The following is a 17,731-nucleotide window of genomic DNA, read 5'->3' on the forward strand; positions in this document are numbered from 1 at the left end:
GTGAAATTTTTGTCCAGACGGAAACAATTTGTGTGAAATCTTCACTTTAGGAGCTCTCGCGGTGACGGCAACAGGAAGCAGATGACGATATTTATTAATGCGAAAGCCTTATATGCCTCATCAAAAGCGAAATTGACCGTCGGCATTGGCGGCGTCTCGCGTCGGCGGCATCGACACAAGTGATGAGAAAATCATCATCACGCGATGACGTCGCATGACGAATGACATGATGACGTCATCACATGACATCTTCTCTTGGTCAAAGGTGGGCCGATCACTGAGGCAGTGCAAAACCACGTTAGGTGCAGAAAGCTTTGGGAGGGGAACAGGGCAGGATCAATACATCGACTTAGAAGAAAAAGATGCCCCCACCTCCCCGAAGGGAATCGTGAGGAAATGCGAATGCATTTCTTGCGCCGAGAGTACACGGCGTAGTAATTTTAATGGCGTAAAGCTGGACACATCGACGCGCTCAAGTGTCTCCCTTTAGGGCGCCTCTTTCAACGAACGCTTCCTACGTGTGTTCGTAATCACCTCAGGGATGTTGCCACCGCCTTCAATGCAGCACAAACGCGTTTAGAACGCGCTGTTTTCAGGCTGTGCCAAAGCAGCACAAACGCTACAAACGCGTTTCAAACGCACTGCATTGAGGCGGTGGCGCAGGGAGGAGAGAGAGCGAACGGCGAGAGAAGGAGCGGCGAAGCACTACACCTACCCTCTCCTACACTCTCTCCACACACGGGGGAGCTCCGCCGAGCTCCCACGATGCGAGCGCCCTCACACGCCGGAGCGCGCTCCTCCTCTCCACTCACTCTCCGCTACTCCGCCCGCACCACCTGCTCCGGTTGCTAGGGGCGAGGATAAGCGCGCGCGCCCGCAGCTGTTGCTATGGGAGAGGGAGTGAGAGCGGAGAGGCGCGCGGACAACGCTGGATGCCTTACATAACCCGGCTAAGAAATGCATTCGCATTTAAAAGAAGATTATGGTCTTCGAGGCGTCTTAGGCGAATGCATACAGGAGCCTGTGGTCTTGCTACGACTATCTTCTGTGTCTCCTTCATTTTAGCATGTCAGAAGACGCCGCTCTTGGTTTTATGATCAACACGTAGAGCAAATGAAACAGGATCGTTGTATAAGGTTCAGCAGACGAATCTCCTCTCTCTCTCTCTCTCTCTCTCTCTCTCTATATATATATATATATATATATATATATATATATATATATATATATATAGCGTTAAGTTTTTATTTTTCAGTGCATCTGAGGAAATGGACGAGATTCTGTCTGACCCGGCGGCAAAGGGCCACCTCACGAGCCTCTGGGACCAAAGAATATTTCATTTCGGATACCTGAACACCCCGTATGCTGATTTTTCTCATGATAAGTTCACGCAGCTGATGGAAATCCTGAAGGTAAAGTTTCAGTGAACCGCCTTAAGAAACTATACTTCGTGCTAGCCAACATTTAGTGTGGCTCAGTAAGATGGTCATGGAGTTATAAACCCACATTGTTACAGAAGCTACTACTACTACTACTTCACTCGCATCACTCACTATACTGTGTGATATGGTCATCAATGTTATCAACACGAGATTTTCAGCACAACGCAATGTATACACCCGTCAGCAAAAGTTTACAGGACGCGAAAGTTTCGAAACAGCTATATTTTCGCTTTATCTGGGAACATGAAATCCTAATAAATATTCCAGCCTGTAGTTCGTATTGCAAACGATACGGCCACCAGCTTGCGTAGAGGTGTTGCGCAATAACAGTGCAGAAATACGCATTTTCAGTGGGGCCTGCGTCCCGTAAACTTTCGCTGATAAGTGTACACTTTCCTAAGATTGAACTAATTGTGGGAAATGTACCACCGTAGTTTGTGGCGCGTTGTTTGGCATCTTGTCGTCCAGCCGGTATTAACGCAATAACGTCACAAACTCTCAAACACAAAACCAAGCAGCCCATCAATTACGGATTACCAGACTCGTAGTAACATGCATTAAAAATATCAGAAATTGATTAGTGCATTATAGAGTGAAAATATGTAAGTCATAGAATGAAAATGTGCAAGTGAATATTTGGAAGTGTCATGCGCTACGAAGCAATATACGATATACGAAATCAAGCGATACGCATCATAACTTACAGTTCTTCGCGTTCTACTGCTTTTAGCCTGCTTGATGAGCACAAAATTTTATGTATTAAAAGTTATTTCAATACAACTTAGCTATTATGTTTTATGAATTAATTTCTTGCTTTCCTTTGATTACATCAAATGTAGTCCCCTCAAGAATACTAACCCCACCAGGTTTGCTTCTAATTATAATTACTTCTTACCACCGGTTCGCTGTAACTGCGGTAAAAAGAACGTCTAAATTAGATACCATGCAACTTTGGAATAGTTTGCCTGTACAACTTAAAACTGTGCCAAAAATTTCACATTTGAAACTATCATTAAAATATTTTCTATTAACTTTTCATAGCTCTCCTTAGTTATGTATGTCATTTTTTATATAATTTTCCCACATTTCTTTTTATTTGCGCTTTCTTATTTTATTCTTTCGTTTCTCTTTCTCTAATTTGTTTCCATTTGAATTTTTATTATATATTTTTTTACAGTATTGCATTTGATTTTGTATGGTATTATTGCTTTGTATACTGTGTTTCGCCTTTTGCATTGTATTTTATTGTATTCCTATTATTTCATTTTGTATTTCAACTGATTTTGCCTGTCGACCACGCGTTAATGTGCTAATCTTGAGGAAACTCGATGATCAGCCCTTTACTAAAGGAAAGATCTTGAGAGCCTGGTCTCACAGCACGTAAGCCCAGAAAGCCACGCGAACCCTCCTGCAGAACTTGAAAGCAACAGGATTAAGCGACTGCCTGTGATAAGCTACACTGAGTGTGTGTTGTGAAATGTATCTCTCTTTTACTCCCTTATTACCCTCCCCATGTGTAGGATAGCAAAGTGGACTTAGTCTAGTTAACCTCCCTGCCTTTCCTATATTCATTCTCTCTCTCTCGAAATTATTATCGTTGCAATTTCTAACAGAGGGTACCGTTTGCAGTATTTATACTCTGCGACCCTCTCTGTATGCAAGTATTTTGTAACTGATACATATGTAACCAATAAACTGAAACTGATGCTGAAGCCTTGTAATAGTAAAATTGAGACTACAGGGGTCGCTTGGGAATTTCTGTGCAGACCGTGTCCTCGCTCATGCGAGATAAGAGCACCGCAGAGCGTCCCTCTTTCACCATCTTGGTGGCTGCCATGCACAGTGACCTCTGGATCAAGCACGCCACGCATGTCTTCAGGTATGCAGAGGCATTGCATTTATTCATATATACGTTGTTGTGACAGGAGGTACAACACTGAGCGTGTTTTTACAATAGCAGGCTACAAAAGTTATACAGTAGAAAAAAGGAGTGCCATCAGTTCTGATTGGGCAGTGAGGTATAGTTATTTCAGACTACGAGGACTATCGGGCGCGTAGTAATTATGACTCAGAGATGATTCCTTATAAAATACGTAACCTTTTGCATATGCGTCCAACAATTCCTTACTTGGCACATGCGAGTCTTTCGCTTCCACAACACAAACGTCCCATTCAATATCTTTAGCAACATAAGACGGTGTAATTTGTTCTGGTGGCACTCTTTCCTCCGGTCACCTTTATTGACGTGTGTTTTCATTATTAATGTAGAACTGTAATGTGCGCTCAGTTTTAAATTGAATAATGTGTTTTAGTACGTAATACATCCTATATAGTTTTTTTTTTTTACTTTTGCATACTCATAGATGTTTATGGAACGCCACCGATTTCTCAGTTGCTTCTTTTGGAGAGCAAGCCTTAGCCAGATGTCAATAGAGCCTTTAGACGTGCTCTTCATGGTTTGTTTCTATTAGTTCTTTTTTTTTCTCGCAAATGAATGCAAAGAATATTCAACCACAAGTAGAAAAGTAGTCATGGTTTCGCCCAAAGGTGAATCAATGAATGCGACGGCAACAAATTGGAATGTCATACGAAGTAAGGCTTGTAGCTAACTGTTTTCTCATCCGACCTGGCGTAACTGAATCAAGCGCCGGCGTAACAAAACGCGGTCGCTGCAGCGAGCGAAGCGATCCACGTGCTGTCTATCGCTTCAACGCAAACAGCGGTGAGAACGCAGTACGCACAAACGTATGAGCCGTCTACTGATTCCTCTCAATATAGGGCGCGCGCGTCCTGCCCAAGTTAGAGTCACTGGAAAATCAGAGTACCGCAAAGGTAGGCTGCACGCGGGCAACATTGGGCGGCGGCGGCCATTTCCCTTCCAGACCGTCCGGCGCGTTGCTAGCGTGTGTTGAGAAGTGACCGATCTTTTCGCCTCGATGCCGTGTTACGCTCGGCGGAACGTCATTATGTGTGTGTATTTCTTCAAGAGGATATTAGAAGTTATTTCGAGTCATCGACAGTTATGGATCGACTGCGCGGTTAGCGGTGTAACTAATGAAACGTGCGGCGAATGTTGCCATGTGCTCGCGAATTCGCTTCATGGCATCATCGGTCTCTTTTCGTGTCACGCCCGGGTGTGTTCGCTAGGTCCAGATCTGTAAACATAGTTGCATTAGCGCAGTGACATCGTGCGAGATGCCATTTACTTCGACATTTGGTGAATCTTGACTGTTTGCGCTAGCTTTGCAGTCGGTGTTCAGGTTCACTGCACTCGAGAACGTTATCGAACAACATCAAGAACATTCTACATTGCGTCCTTCGACTGATCACGGACGCGTACCTTGCTTCCGCACCATGCTTGCTGTTCAACTGGTTGATATGTGTAATAGAAGTTGTGTACACTAATTGGAAGTTACGCGCGACGAATTTATGTCTTAATTCGGAACGCCAGCAGCCGAACGCACGGGCGAATTGGCGTGCGGTAGGTAAGGTGCTTCTTATCTTGCGACACGTAGAAAATAGGCCATTGAAAATGATTGACATCACTACTTAATTAATTGTTTCATTTACTGTTTTTTGTATCCTTAATATTCCCAACGTAGCAGTGCATTTGCAAATATTTTGCTGTGTTCCGACAAACAGACTTTTTTTGGCGTTGCCAGCGCGTAAACAGCTGGGGTTCGGTTTCTGCACTGCTGCACTTTTTTTTTTTCATAATGCACTCTTCATAAAACTTCCGCGGCACGGCGTTTTATGTTCTTTTGATCAGAAATAGCACATCCCGAAAATTTTTAATGCGCATGTTACTGCAACAGAGTATGTATGTAGACCTAGGGCTCGCATAAAATCGACTCTCGCAATGCGTGGGATCTGCTTTTTTTTTTCTGTGACCATTTCACCCCCACTAAACAGTATTTTAGAGTTACGCTCGGCGCAATGCAGCATTGGCAATATTTTTTTGCAACTAATTTAAAAATACGCCTAATAACATTGCCTTATACCAAGTTTATCAACAGAGTTCCACGCTTCTGTTTTGCGCAATGGCAAATGGTCATGTCACAATTGCCTTCAAGGTATACCAGTATACAGTTATTATTTTAATAAATCTTCAATTTCGCTCTCGTGCGTGACACGCTTATAACTCGAATAGCATGCGTAATCTGTTCAACAGATCGAGATATAAACAGCCGAGCAAATAGAAAAATATGTATAGTTTTCAATATCGCTGACCATAGCGAACCGAAAAGGTGAATTATCCTGTCGCATGAGATCTTTTCCAGCAAAATTTGCGTAGTTCACTGCAGGAAGCTCTGTGTTCTTCGAGGGGAGCGAATTCATTCCGGCAACTACGCAGCCACGTAGAACGGCGCTCTTTGACATTAATTTTTCCCACACGGCATGCAAAAATAAACGAGATTCTCATTCGACTGCTGGGGAGTTACTCTCTGGCATCTGCATGCAGTGGCGTAGCCAGGGGGTGGCACACCGGAACCCGTGCCCCCCCCCCCCCCCCCGCCGAATTTTTTTTCCCGTGGCATACATAGCACGAAATGCCACTCAACCACATCTGCCTGCCAGGCCCCCACTTCAGATCAAGGAGCTGCCCCCCCCCCTCTCCCGAAAAAAAATTTCTTACGCCCCTGTCTGCATGACGCGTTTAAAAATGCGCCGAAGTACTTCTAGGGACCGTGGTACTGCTAAATGTCCGACCACGCTCTGCATTGAACGCGCCTGCACCCAAAGCGCTTGGAAGGGATATGGCCGCGAGAGGTCACGTGATGCGAGTAAGCCAATCGCGTCGGCGGCGGCGCGCGGAAAACAGATGCGATACTCTGAAATCTTTCCAGTGACTCTAGAAGAGAGTAGCTCACCATCAATCGAACGTGACTGGTGAGCTACTCTGGGAATCTCGTTTGCCGTGTGGGAAAAATTAATGTCAAAAGAGCGCCGTTTACGTGGCTGCATAGTTGGCCTGAACGAATTCGCCCCCCTCGAATAACACTCCTTCCTGCAGTGAACTACGCTAACTTTGCTGGAAAAGATCTTATGCGACAGGATACTTCACCTTTTCGGTTCGCTGTGGTCAGCGATATTGAAAACTACATACCTTTCTATTTGCTCGGCTGTTTATATCTCGATCTGTTGAACAGATTACGCATGCTATCCGAGTTATAAGCGTGTCGCGCACGAGAGCGAAAACGAAGATTTATTAAAATAATAACTGTTTACTGGTATACCTTGAAGGCAATTGTGGCATGATCTTTGGCATTGCACAAAACAGAAGCGTGGAACTCTGTTGATAAACTTGGTATAAGGCAATGTTATCAAGCATACTTTTACATTTGTTGCAAAAAAAATGCTGCGAATGCTGCATTGCACCGAGCGTACCCTTAAAATACTGTATAGTTGGTGAGAAATGGTCACAGCAAAAAAAAAATAAAAAAAGCAGATCCCACGCATTGAGGGAGTCGATTTTATGCGAGCTCTAGCTCTATATATATACATACTGTGTTGCAGTAGCATGCGCTTTAAAAACTTCGGGATGTGCTATTTCTGATCAAAAGAAGATAAAGCACCGTGCTGACGAAGTTTTAATAAGAGTGCATTATGAAAAAAAAAAAAAGTGCAGCAGTGCAGAAACCGAACCCCAGCTGTTTACGCGCTGGCAACGCCAAAAAAAGAACTGTTTGTCGGAACACAGCAAAATATTTGCAAATTCATTGCAACGTTGGGAATATTAAGGAGACAAGAAATAGGAAATGAAACAATTAAGTAGTGATGTCAATAATTTTTGATGGCCAATTTTCTACGTATCGTAAGATAAGATGCACCTTACCTACCGCACGCCGATTCGCCCGTGCGTTCGGCTGCTGGCGTTCCGAATCAAGACGTCGCGCACAACTTCCAATTACCGTACACACACAACTTCTACAACATATATATCAACCAGTTGAACAGCAAGCACGGTGCGCAAGCAAGCTATGCGTCAGCGATCAGTCGAAGGACGCAATGTTGAATGTTCTCGATGTTGTTCGATAACGTTCTCGAGTGCAGTGAACCTGAACACCGACTGCAAAGCTAGCGCAAACAGTCAAGATTCACCAAATGTCGAAGCAAATGGCATCTCGCACGATGTCACTGCGTTATGCAACTATGTTTACAGATCCGGACCTAGCGAACACGCCCGGGCGTGACACGAAAAGAGACCGATGAAGCCATGAAGAGAGTTCGCGAGCACATGGCAACATTCGCCGTACGTTTCATTAGTTACACCGCTAACCACGCAGTCGATCCATACCTGTCGATGACTCGAAATCACTTCTAATATGCTCTTGAAGAAACACACACATATAATGCCGTTCTGCCGAGCGTAACACGGCGCTGAGGCTAAAAGATCGGTCACTTCTCAACACACGCTAGCAACGCGCCCACGCGCCTGTAACGCGCCGGACGGTCTGGAAGGGAAGTGGCCGCGGCCGCCCAATGTTGCCCGCGTGCAGCCTACCTTTGCGGTACTCTGATTTTCCAGTGACTCTACTCTCTTCTGGCATCTGCATGCAGTGGTGTAGCCAGGGGGTGGCACACCTGGCCCGTGCCCCCCCCCCCCCCCGAAAAAAATGTCTGCTTACGCCCGTCTGCACCTGCATGACGCGTTTAAAAAAGCGACGAAGTACTTCTGCGAACCGTGGTAATGCTAAATGTCCGGCCACGCTCTGCATTGAACGCGCCTGCACCCAAAGCGCTTGGAAGGAATATGGCGGCGAGAGGTCACGTGATGCGAGTAAGCCAATCGCGTCGGCGGCGGCGCGCGGAAAACAGATGCGATACTCTGAAATTTTTCCAGTGACTCTAGCCCAAGTAGTAACGTTGGCCCAAGTCACCTCAGCCCCCCCCCCTCTTCCCTCTCCCCCGCCCTGCATGGGCCTTTCGCGCAATACGCCCAGCACGTTTCCTCTCCGCTTGATCCGCGATCGTCGGCTGCCTTAGCACGATTTCAATCGCACATACAAGATACCACGCACAGGACGATATTATATGTATATGAACATCACGGCGACCGTCGACGCCGACGGCAAGATCGCGCCTGGAGTGTCTATGTAATTGCTATCGTTATAAAAACGACCATTCGCTTCAACTTCTTGCATTACTTAAACGAGCCACGCAATGATTGCAGCCAAAAAGCTGGCGTGCGTATCCCGCTAGGCCCTTTGAGTTCTGACCGTGCGCACTTCGCAGTTCGTGGTGCGCTCCGAGGGCGTACTCTGTAAGAGATTTTAGAACTCAGTTATTAGAATAGGTTTTGCAGTCCTAGTTTGATCAGAGGATAACTGACATTTGGAAGAGTACAGCTGCGCACCTATACACCGCTGTGCTGTCTCGCTGCCCAGGGATACGTTCCAGCCGGACGCGGTGGTCTTGGTGGGCCACTTGCCCAGCCGAAGGAGCGAGTCGGAGAGCTGCGAGATACTGCCACCCACGACGCTGGTGCACTTTGCCCGACGCGCTTCTCCCAGTTTGGTGAGGGCGCTGTATGGGGGGCAACGGAAGTTCGGAACGAGTTGTAGCGAAGACACGAAAAAAAAAAGTCAGTTTCGCCGCAAGGACGAAGCAATGAATGCTATAACAGCAAATTAGAATGTTATGCGAAGTAAGGCTAGCAGCTAACTATTTTATGATCCGATCTCGCGTAACCTTAAAAAACGCTGACGTAAGGGAATACGGCCGCTCCAGGAAGCGAAGCGGTTTTCGTGCTGTCTGTCGCGTCAACGCGAAGTAAGCGGTGAGAGCCCATGACCGCACAAGGGTAGGAGCTGTCGACTGATGTCTGTCGAGATAGCGCACGCGCGGCCACGCCCTTTTTGATCGAAGTTCTCAGTTGCTGTCCAAGCGATACAGGTCCCCCACCTGCAGATACCCCTTCACTCTCTTTCGCCCGACAGCGCCGACCGGCGCGTTTCATCTCTGCTTGAGCCGCGCACGTATGCAGCATCCGCAAGCTTTCGCTCGCACATAGAACGCGCGCGGGTCGATGTTATCGACTTGGACTTTATGCGGAACATGACGGCGACTGCGACGGCAAAAATGCTCCTCGAATGTTCGCATAATTGTCATCGCAATCAAAATGTGCACTTTCGTAAAACGTTTCTTAGCACATTAGCACATTTCTTCAGGTTGTCAGCTTCCCGCAGCGATTTATGCACGTGGTGCGCATGTGGAGCTGTCATGTGTAGTTATGAGAAAAGGACAACGAGGGATGAGTACTTACTTATTAGTTTCTTAACGAAAAGCTCAACCTCAACTTGTCTATGATCGGCCAGGGATATCGCAGTGCATTTCATTGCTGTTTCCGCCGGAAATAACGTTCAGAAGTGCTTCAACTAGGACTAGTCCGTATAGCATACCGAAGGGCAATGATGCGCTGCAGAGAGACGAACGACTGCAAGAGAACGAAGCGGACACGGACCTTGCTCACTATAACTTTTATGCAGTTGCTTTTGCTCGCCATGACGTGTGCAATTGCGCAAGAAAGTGCGGAGCAAAAACAAGGAAGTGTGATGTAACAGCTCCAAGTTCGCCCTCTCTTGCGTCATTGGACACGTCATCTTTCACTGTCTGCGTATATACATAGGCGTGCGCACAGGGGGGGGGGGCAGGGGGGGCGGCTGCCCCCCCTAATCATCTAAGAGGGGGGGCGCAAAATCTGCCTCATACATGGACTTATTAGGGTGGGGGGGGCGCTGCGATGAACCTTCGCCCCCCCTAATGGGGAACCCTGCGCACGCCTATGCGTATATATACGAGTATTTGACAAGTGAAAGCGATTCAATAAAAGTTGTTAGTCCGCAAGATCCGTGCACGTTTCGTGTTCTTGTTATCATTTGTCTCTGTGCACCTCTGTTAGGCTGGAGAGAGAAGCACGCAAACAGCGATTGTTTCCCGGAGGAAAGCGACCTTTTGCTTCGTGGGTCTCGTGTTTCACTCTGAAACACATTTTCCGCCTAATCTCTTAATCTTGACCAAAACTTAATTCGTGACTGTCTCCTGCGATGAGGTGCGGACCGAGCGTTTTTCCCTTTTGATCTCTGAGATTCACGCTGAGTGCTTGGGCATGCCTGATTTCATTTCATTAGTTTGGGAGGCAATGCTGTCCTTGCTTACATTCAAAACAGCTTAATTTTTCCCAGGGTTCTTCAGCTCGCTTTCTGTAACGAACTATAAGGACCTTGAAGTTGATACTAATACCTAACCAAATACAACGTGTCTTCTGAGGTAGAGAAGGCCTTTCACAGCCAGCTGCTCTGCGTAGTCCAGTTGCATAACTGAGTTAAAGCGGGGCACCTACGATGAAGAAATTAATGAGAATAGAGTTCTCAAAGAATTATTTATCAGCTTAAACATATTTCATGTTTAACTTTAGAGTCCAATCCAATGTGGCCAAAATGCGCAAGAAGATTTTGAAATTCGTGACGTCACACTGACGTTAACGAGCGCGCCGAAATTCAAACAAGTGACATTTAGCTTTATCTACTCTTTTTATAATAAACCTGTTTAATAACAAACATGTTTCACCTTTTAGTGTCCCTTTCAAGCCTTTCGTCGTCTATTTCATTACTGCACAGAGGGACGCGCACGAGACTGTTCGCAAGCTGGACTCGAGAGGCATCAGAGCTGCACTGTTCGTGTCCTTGGCCATGTTCGGACGTTGGTACAAGCCGCGCTACCAGAACCCGGAGTCGAGAACCCGAAGCGAATCGCGGCGTGCTTTCGATTTCCTGCAGAAATGCAGACACGACTCTGGCGACGTGCTAGGAAGCCACGTCCAGGTATGTGGGCGCCTACAATGCCGCTGTTCACGTTCGGTGCTATAATTGAGCAGGCTGCATTGGATCGTGCAATTCCGTACGCTATGTGACTGTTGTGTTGAGAATTTCGAAGATATCTGCGATGCTGAAACGCATAGGCGTAGGAAGAGGAGGAGGAGGAGGAGAGGCTGAGGAGAGGTAAAGACGCTATTTCCGCAACCCTAACTGGGACCACGTCTCAGCGTCCGCAGGGGAATGGGGAGAAGTAGAAATGGGAAGAGGAGAGGGGCGTCCATGGCCGAGGACGCGGCGGGTGGCTTCTACAGCTGGTTGTCCAGTCCAGTGTCCCCAAGGAAGTGAAGAACCACCTTGAAGACCAGGGTGTGGCAGAGGGCATAGTCGTACGCAGGGTTCCTTGTGAAGTTGGAGGATTGTGCCCATTTCCCCAGCCTTTGGCGCCCGTGAAAAAAATAAGTGAAGGCAAGTAAATGTGATTTCCACAAACCATCGCATTTATTTGCAGTGAAATAGGGATACCAACATACCTATTTTTCTCCAGCTGCAACGCTTTGAAAGGGAGCGGAAGGCAATCATTCTTATTCCTAATGATATATCTACGAAGCCGTATAAACAGTCTTCTTCGCGGAAAGCAACGAATACGTACTACGTTTCCCGCTCGCTTTACAGGTGATGGGGTCTCAGAAAAACAAAAGTGGCACCCTACAGGGTAAGGTAGGCGCGGAGAGTGCAACCCCTACTGGAGAAAATACGGGCAGCTGGTGGGAATCGTGCCCATCACCGCCCGATAACAACACGTGCTGCGCAGTGGGGATGCGCGCGTCCTACACATCCCCTAGAAGGCTAGAAAAGCACCAGCCGACACGATGGGCGGGGAGTTGGTGACGGACTGGCGGAGTGTACGCGCGCGTGTGGTGGACGGCCGGCGTGGCGAGGGCTGAACTGAACCGTTGATGGCATGTGTGGTGGCCGCGAGGACTTTGAGTTGTTAGATTAACTTTCCGTCGTTTCTTTTACTAATAAATGTTTTTTTAGTAGTGAGGCAGCGCTGCATCCCGTCATTTGGCCAGACGACGAGAACCCCCACAAGCTATAGAAATGACGGGAAGATGCTGAAGTGAACGCGGTCAGGAGAAGTCCTGCAAAGTGTTCTGGTTTTTGAACAGCCGTTCTTTTGTCGTTGAAAAGAGGCAAGAAATGTTACTGACGTGAACGTTTTGAGGACTCTTCTGAATCATTTTAACTGAGATAGGCGAGATTTCCCGTTGCTGCTTGCTAAATAGTAATTGTTATCAGACCAAGCTTTCATTGTCCTGTGGTTTATTAAAGGAAGCTATATTCTGGGGGGGGGGGGGGGGGGTAACCCGCACGCTTTAGTCTCAGAACTTGGGCATCAAAACGAATGCCCAAGTTCTGAGACTAAAGCGTGAGGATTACCCCCCAGAACTTATCACTGCCGTTTGTGAGTCCCTCCTGCAAAATATTAAACGTTCGAAAGCAAACGACAAACCCAACAAAGCGGACGTGCTGGTCAAGGACATCTCATATATACACCAAGTGTCGCACAATTAATATTAAACGAATAGCAAGGAAACACAACGTCCAAGTTGTTTTTTTCCGCTCCTTGCAAGCCCTCAAAGTTGTGTGCTTTGACTAACAGTAAGAAGCGACGTGTTTGCGTCACGCAACACCGGAACAAGCTTACAGCGTGCGTTTTTAATGTCGTCTACAGCATTCCCCTGAGTTGTGGTCGCCGGTACATCGGTCAGACCGGCCGATGTTTTAACGCAGGGGCGTAGCCAAGGGGGGGGGGGTTGGGGGGTTCAACCCCCCCCGAAATTTTTCAATTTTGCTTGCGTATATATACACGCACACATACAAACGCACGCACGAACATACATAAAGTATGGTTGAACCCCCCCCCCCCCCGAAAAAAATTTCTGGCTACGCCCCTGTTTTAACGAGAGAGCTATAGAGAGCACAATTTGAACGTGCGCAATCAAACTGGAGGATTTCTGGGTGAGCATTGCAGACGCTGTGGTTGTACCCCTGATTTTCCACGTACACAGTTCCTTAAGAAGCGCGAATTGAGCGCGAAATCATGGAGGCCTTTTTCATACATAACGCAGGTGACAACTGCGTTAGCAGGTCTTCAATCGTTTTGTCTGACGCTGAGATTGATTATCTCAAAGGTTTTATTTAAGCGTGGTTCTCACTTGCACATCTCGGTTTTGTTGTCGTGTAATCTTTCATCGTTTTATGCCTTTTACACTCGAAGCGTCCGCCAGTTGTTATGTTACATTACTCTTTTTTCTTGCACGCATGCTCCATGTGAAATCCTCTGCTAGCTAAACGAATTGTTAAGATTGTTGTTTATCGCTGCTTGTTAGTTCTGGGAAAACGTGGCTTTCACAACGAGCGATTATGGCACATATAAATGCACTGGAAAAGGCAATAAAGTTCAGTTGTGAGACAGCGCCCGTGGCGTCTATGTATCTTTGTCCACGTGTTCCTTATAGCGCTGCCCCAAACAAGTTCCACGCCTATATATGGCTTCGACAACGCCGATTTCCTACTTGTTTCGGGAAAAATTATATGAAAACTACAGTTCTTGCTTTCTTTGGCAACGTTTTTTAGAGATCAAATTACTTCGATGCACGGGGTGCCCTATAAGATCAAGAATGTGAATGAATGCATAGGACCAGCTAAACGAGGAGTCAGTAGCTTCAGCCTATGCGCATAACGCTAAAAAGTACTGCGGCTAAAACGTACTCGTCCTGTTTTGGCGATCGCTGGAACTTGACGCCAGTGGCGTAGCCAGAGGAGGGAGGGGGGACACCGGGCCCTCCCCCCCCCCCCCAATTTTTTTTTTGCCGTGGCTTACAGATCCCAAAATGGCACTCGATCACATTGCGTGCCCGACCTCCACTTCAGATCAAGGAGGTGCCCCCCCCCCCCGAAAAATTTCTGGTTACGCCCCAGCTTGACGCTATAGTCGGCCTTGCGCAGGTGTGCCGTGACTCGAGCTACACCATCGCCCACCACAAGGAGGAACCTCAGGGTGCCGTGGCCTACAACCAGGCGGCAGGAATACTGCTGGCGTACGACAGCCCCGAATCTCTGAAGCAGAAGGTACGGACTATGCGCAATACCAATTGGAATTCGGGGGGTGATACGTCACGTTGCGAAGAAATAAAAGAAAATTATACTACGGGAACGCACCCGTGCTACAAATGTCTTGTTCAACGCAGCGATGAGCGCCCTCCTACGCCCCCCCCCCCTCTCGCGCGCCTCATTCTCTCCTGTGCAATGCAGCGATGAGCGCCCTCCTACGCTCCCCTCCCCTCTCGCGCGCCTCATTTCTCCTTTGCAACGCAGCGATGAGCGCCCTCCTACGCTCCCTTCTCCTCTCGCGCGCCTCATTCTCTCCTGTGCAACGCAGCGGTGAGCACCCTCCTACACTCCCCCCCTCTCGCGCGCCTCATTCTCTCCTGTGCAACGCAACAATGAGCGCCATCCTACGCCCCACCTCTCGCGCGCCTCATTCTCTCCTGTGCAACGCAGCGAATGAGCGCCCTCCTACGCTCCCCCCCCCCTCTCGCGCGTTTCATTCTCTCCTGTGCAACGCCGCGATGAGCGCCCTCCTACACTCCCCCCTCTCGCGCGCCTCATTCTCTCCTGCGCAACGCCGCGATGAGCGCCCTCCTACGCCCTCGCCCTCTCGCGCGCCTCATTCTCCTCCTGCACAACGCCGCAATGAGCGCCAGCGCATGCGCGCCCCCTCTCCTCTCCTACGCTCCCCCCCTCTCGCGCGCCTGTCGACCGCGTTCCCCGCTCGTCCTGTGAGAATTAACGGCCAGGCTAGAGGGAAGACACGACGCGCGTAGCGTTCCTCTTCGCGTTCCACGACGCTTTGAATGGGTGGATGCAGCTTACGGCGTGGGGCTTCGCCCCAGCTTAAGAACCTGGCGAGCTAGCTCCTAAAAAAAATTACACCATCTCCCGCTCAAGCGAACAATCTCCCCGCTGCTTCGCATCCACACATGGTTCCCTTTAGCGGGAGATGGTGTAATATTTCTTGCACGTGCATGCGCGCGTGCTTTATGAAAGATCAGATGGCCTCGGAAAGTTTTATTGCCAGTTATGCACTGAACATTCGGAATGGAATATGTTGCACACACAAAAAATAAAAAAAATATATAAAACAGTGGCTCTATGGAATTGCATCACACAAGCAAATACGCTCGACAAAAAAACTGATCAAGCTTGCCTGTTTTCTGGCGCGTGTTCTGAAAAAGAAAAATTGGAGGCGACCCTAATCCTTGTTTTAGGTGTCTGGTTATGGCACTCGCACCTCGGCGTTCGTGTGCCGTGGTGTATCCCTTGGGTTAACATTGTGTTCCGTGAGGATTGCCGAAGTGGATCTCAGAGGTCACGTGGAATGAAGCACGTGGTTAAGATTTGCTCCGCCAGGTGCCGCAACGATCCCATCTGTTTTAAGGAACCTACTGTGCAATGTAGACTCCGTAAGCTCCTTACAAGATACGTCTGCTCTTTCAATTAACTCATTCAGTCCATCTTTATTAGTTGTCGCGACTGTTAATTGGCCCTAATTTAGATAGACATGCTCCAATGTCACTTGTGTCCATTATAACCCTTAACTTGAACAAGAATAATCGATTTCGTACTTATCTTTATTTTATACAAGAATTTTTATGAACATTCGGAACACAAAGCTCGAACGTAAGTGCTTGGAAGGGAAACAAGATTGTTACTCGTTGCTCGTGCATTGGCCCCCCGCCCCCTCGAAATTTTTCAATGTTGTATTTGTGTGCGTGTATATATATACGCACGATCATACATAAAGTTGACTGAATCCCCCTCCCCCTTCGAAAAAGATTTGTGGCTACGCTACTGACTCGTGCCACTAAAAGGCCGCAGCGTCAGCGGGCTTCTCTAACAAAATAAAAAGTAGTTTATAAGCCGCAAGATGAGTTAAGTCTTCACACAGGATGTCGTCTTCGTTTCAGTTGTGCGTCGCCAGGAGCAATGTGACAGCGGTGAAGTACGGATTCGCTGCCTTCAACGTGGAATACGAGGACGGAACGAACCGCTGCGGCGAAGGAGCCTTCTCCCGACTTCGAGCACTCAGAGATCTTCTGAACGCCTTCGGTCGCAACGGTACACCCGAGGAGGCCGAGGACTGCTCCGCGCACGCAGAACGCGTGACACCTGGCAAGAGGATGGCCCGATAAATATAAAACTTGAGATACACTTGTTTTCATTGTGAATTAGGTGTCTGGTCATGAAATTATATACTGTGTACACTACGGATGATCGTAGGCATGCGCAGGGTTCTCCATTAGGGGTGGCGAAGTTTCACTGCAATGCCCCCCCCCCCCGAAATGGTTGAGTACGAAAGAAAACAAGATTCGAAATGTATGCCAAAAAAAGACACAGTTTCGCCGCAAGGGCGAAGCAATGAATGCGATAGCAACAAATTGGAATGTCACGCGAAGAACGGCAACCAGCTCGAAACTTGCAGCGCGCTGCACAAGCACAAAAAACGCACGAAAAGAACACACACAGGACGAGCGCGAACTGACAACTGTCACAGATAGACTCTTAAGCGCGCTGCTCAAACACAAAGAAGGACTTCACACTGACGGTAAATCGGGCTAGTTGGTTGTTGCTCATGATCGTAAAATAACAGCGCAAAAGACAACGGACGAACACACAAAGACAAACGAGTTTCAGCTCGTTTGTCTCTGTGTGTACGTCCGTTGTCTTTTGCGCTGTTATTTTTACGAACAAAAAAAGGGCGCACGAAACGAAGGAACATGTATATACAGGACGAGCGCGAACTAATAATTCTCACAGTTGTTACTTTGTGTTTGAGCAGCGTACTCCTTTCGCAAACGCGGCCGCTGCAGCGAGCGAAGTGACGTTCGTGCACTCTGTAACTTCAACGCAAGCTTTCCGGTGAAAGCACTAGAACAAACCGCCTCACGTCATAAGCGTGCGCGCGCGCGACTACGCCCTATGTTAGCGGAGCGCGCGCGCATCGCAACGAGCGGGGCGACGACCATCAAAGCAAGCCCTCCGCGCCATTTCGCTGGTAATGAAGAGAACACGCCGAAATGCCCCCCCCCCCCCCCCGAGATCTGCGTACCGTCAGCGGTAAGTGGTGCCCGCCGTTAGTATGCTGATGAACTTACGCTCCGTAGCCTAGCCGTTTCGCCGCGCGCTGCGGAGCGAGGAGTCGCCCGTTCGAATCCGCGCATCGGAAAGTATTTCAGCGAATTCTTTAAACATAATTGATTATCGGGGGTTTAACGTCCCAACACCACGAATTTTATTCCTTTGTTTTATATTCTATATGCTACAGGTAACACCCCCTATACTTTCCTTGGCGTTATTGTCTGTTAGTTCTCATTAATATTTGTCTAACGTAGAAAACGAGCCCTT

At 48.0% G+C, this 17,731-nt stretch overlaps 1 protein-coding gene across 1 annotated transcript in view; it reads left to right on the forward strand.

Annotated features, from left to right (window-relative positions):
* Positions 1–16,548, forward strand: part of LOC119406782 (uncharacterized) — a 33,089-nt gene extending 16,541 nt beyond the window's left edge. Inside the window, exons 5-10 of the mRNA XM_037673516.2 lie at positions 1,256–1,412; positions 3,209–3,321; positions 8,831–8,960; positions 11,063–11,266; positions 14,273–14,395; positions 16,294–16,548. Coding sequence (XP_037529444.1) covers positions 1,256–1,412; positions 3,209–3,321; positions 8,831–8,960; positions 11,063–11,266; positions 14,273–14,395; positions 16,294–16,518 — 952 coding nt within the window. The 3' untranslated portion in view covers positions 16,519–16,548. The remainder of the gene's footprint in view (positions 1–1,255; positions 1,413–3,208; positions 3,322–8,830; positions 8,961–11,062; positions 11,267–14,272; positions 14,396–16,293) is intronic.
* Positions 16,549–17,731: the final 1,183 nt, after the last annotated feature.

The sequence above is a fragment of the Rhipicephalus sanguineus genome, chromosome 10 (assembly GCF_013339695.2).
Source record: "Rhipicephalus sanguineus isolate Rsan-2018 chromosome 10, BIME_Rsan_1.4, whole genome shotgun sequence".
Classification (NCBI taxonomy): Eukaryota; Metazoa; Arthropoda; class Arachnida; order Ixodida; family Ixodidae; genus Rhipicephalus; species Rhipicephalus sanguineus.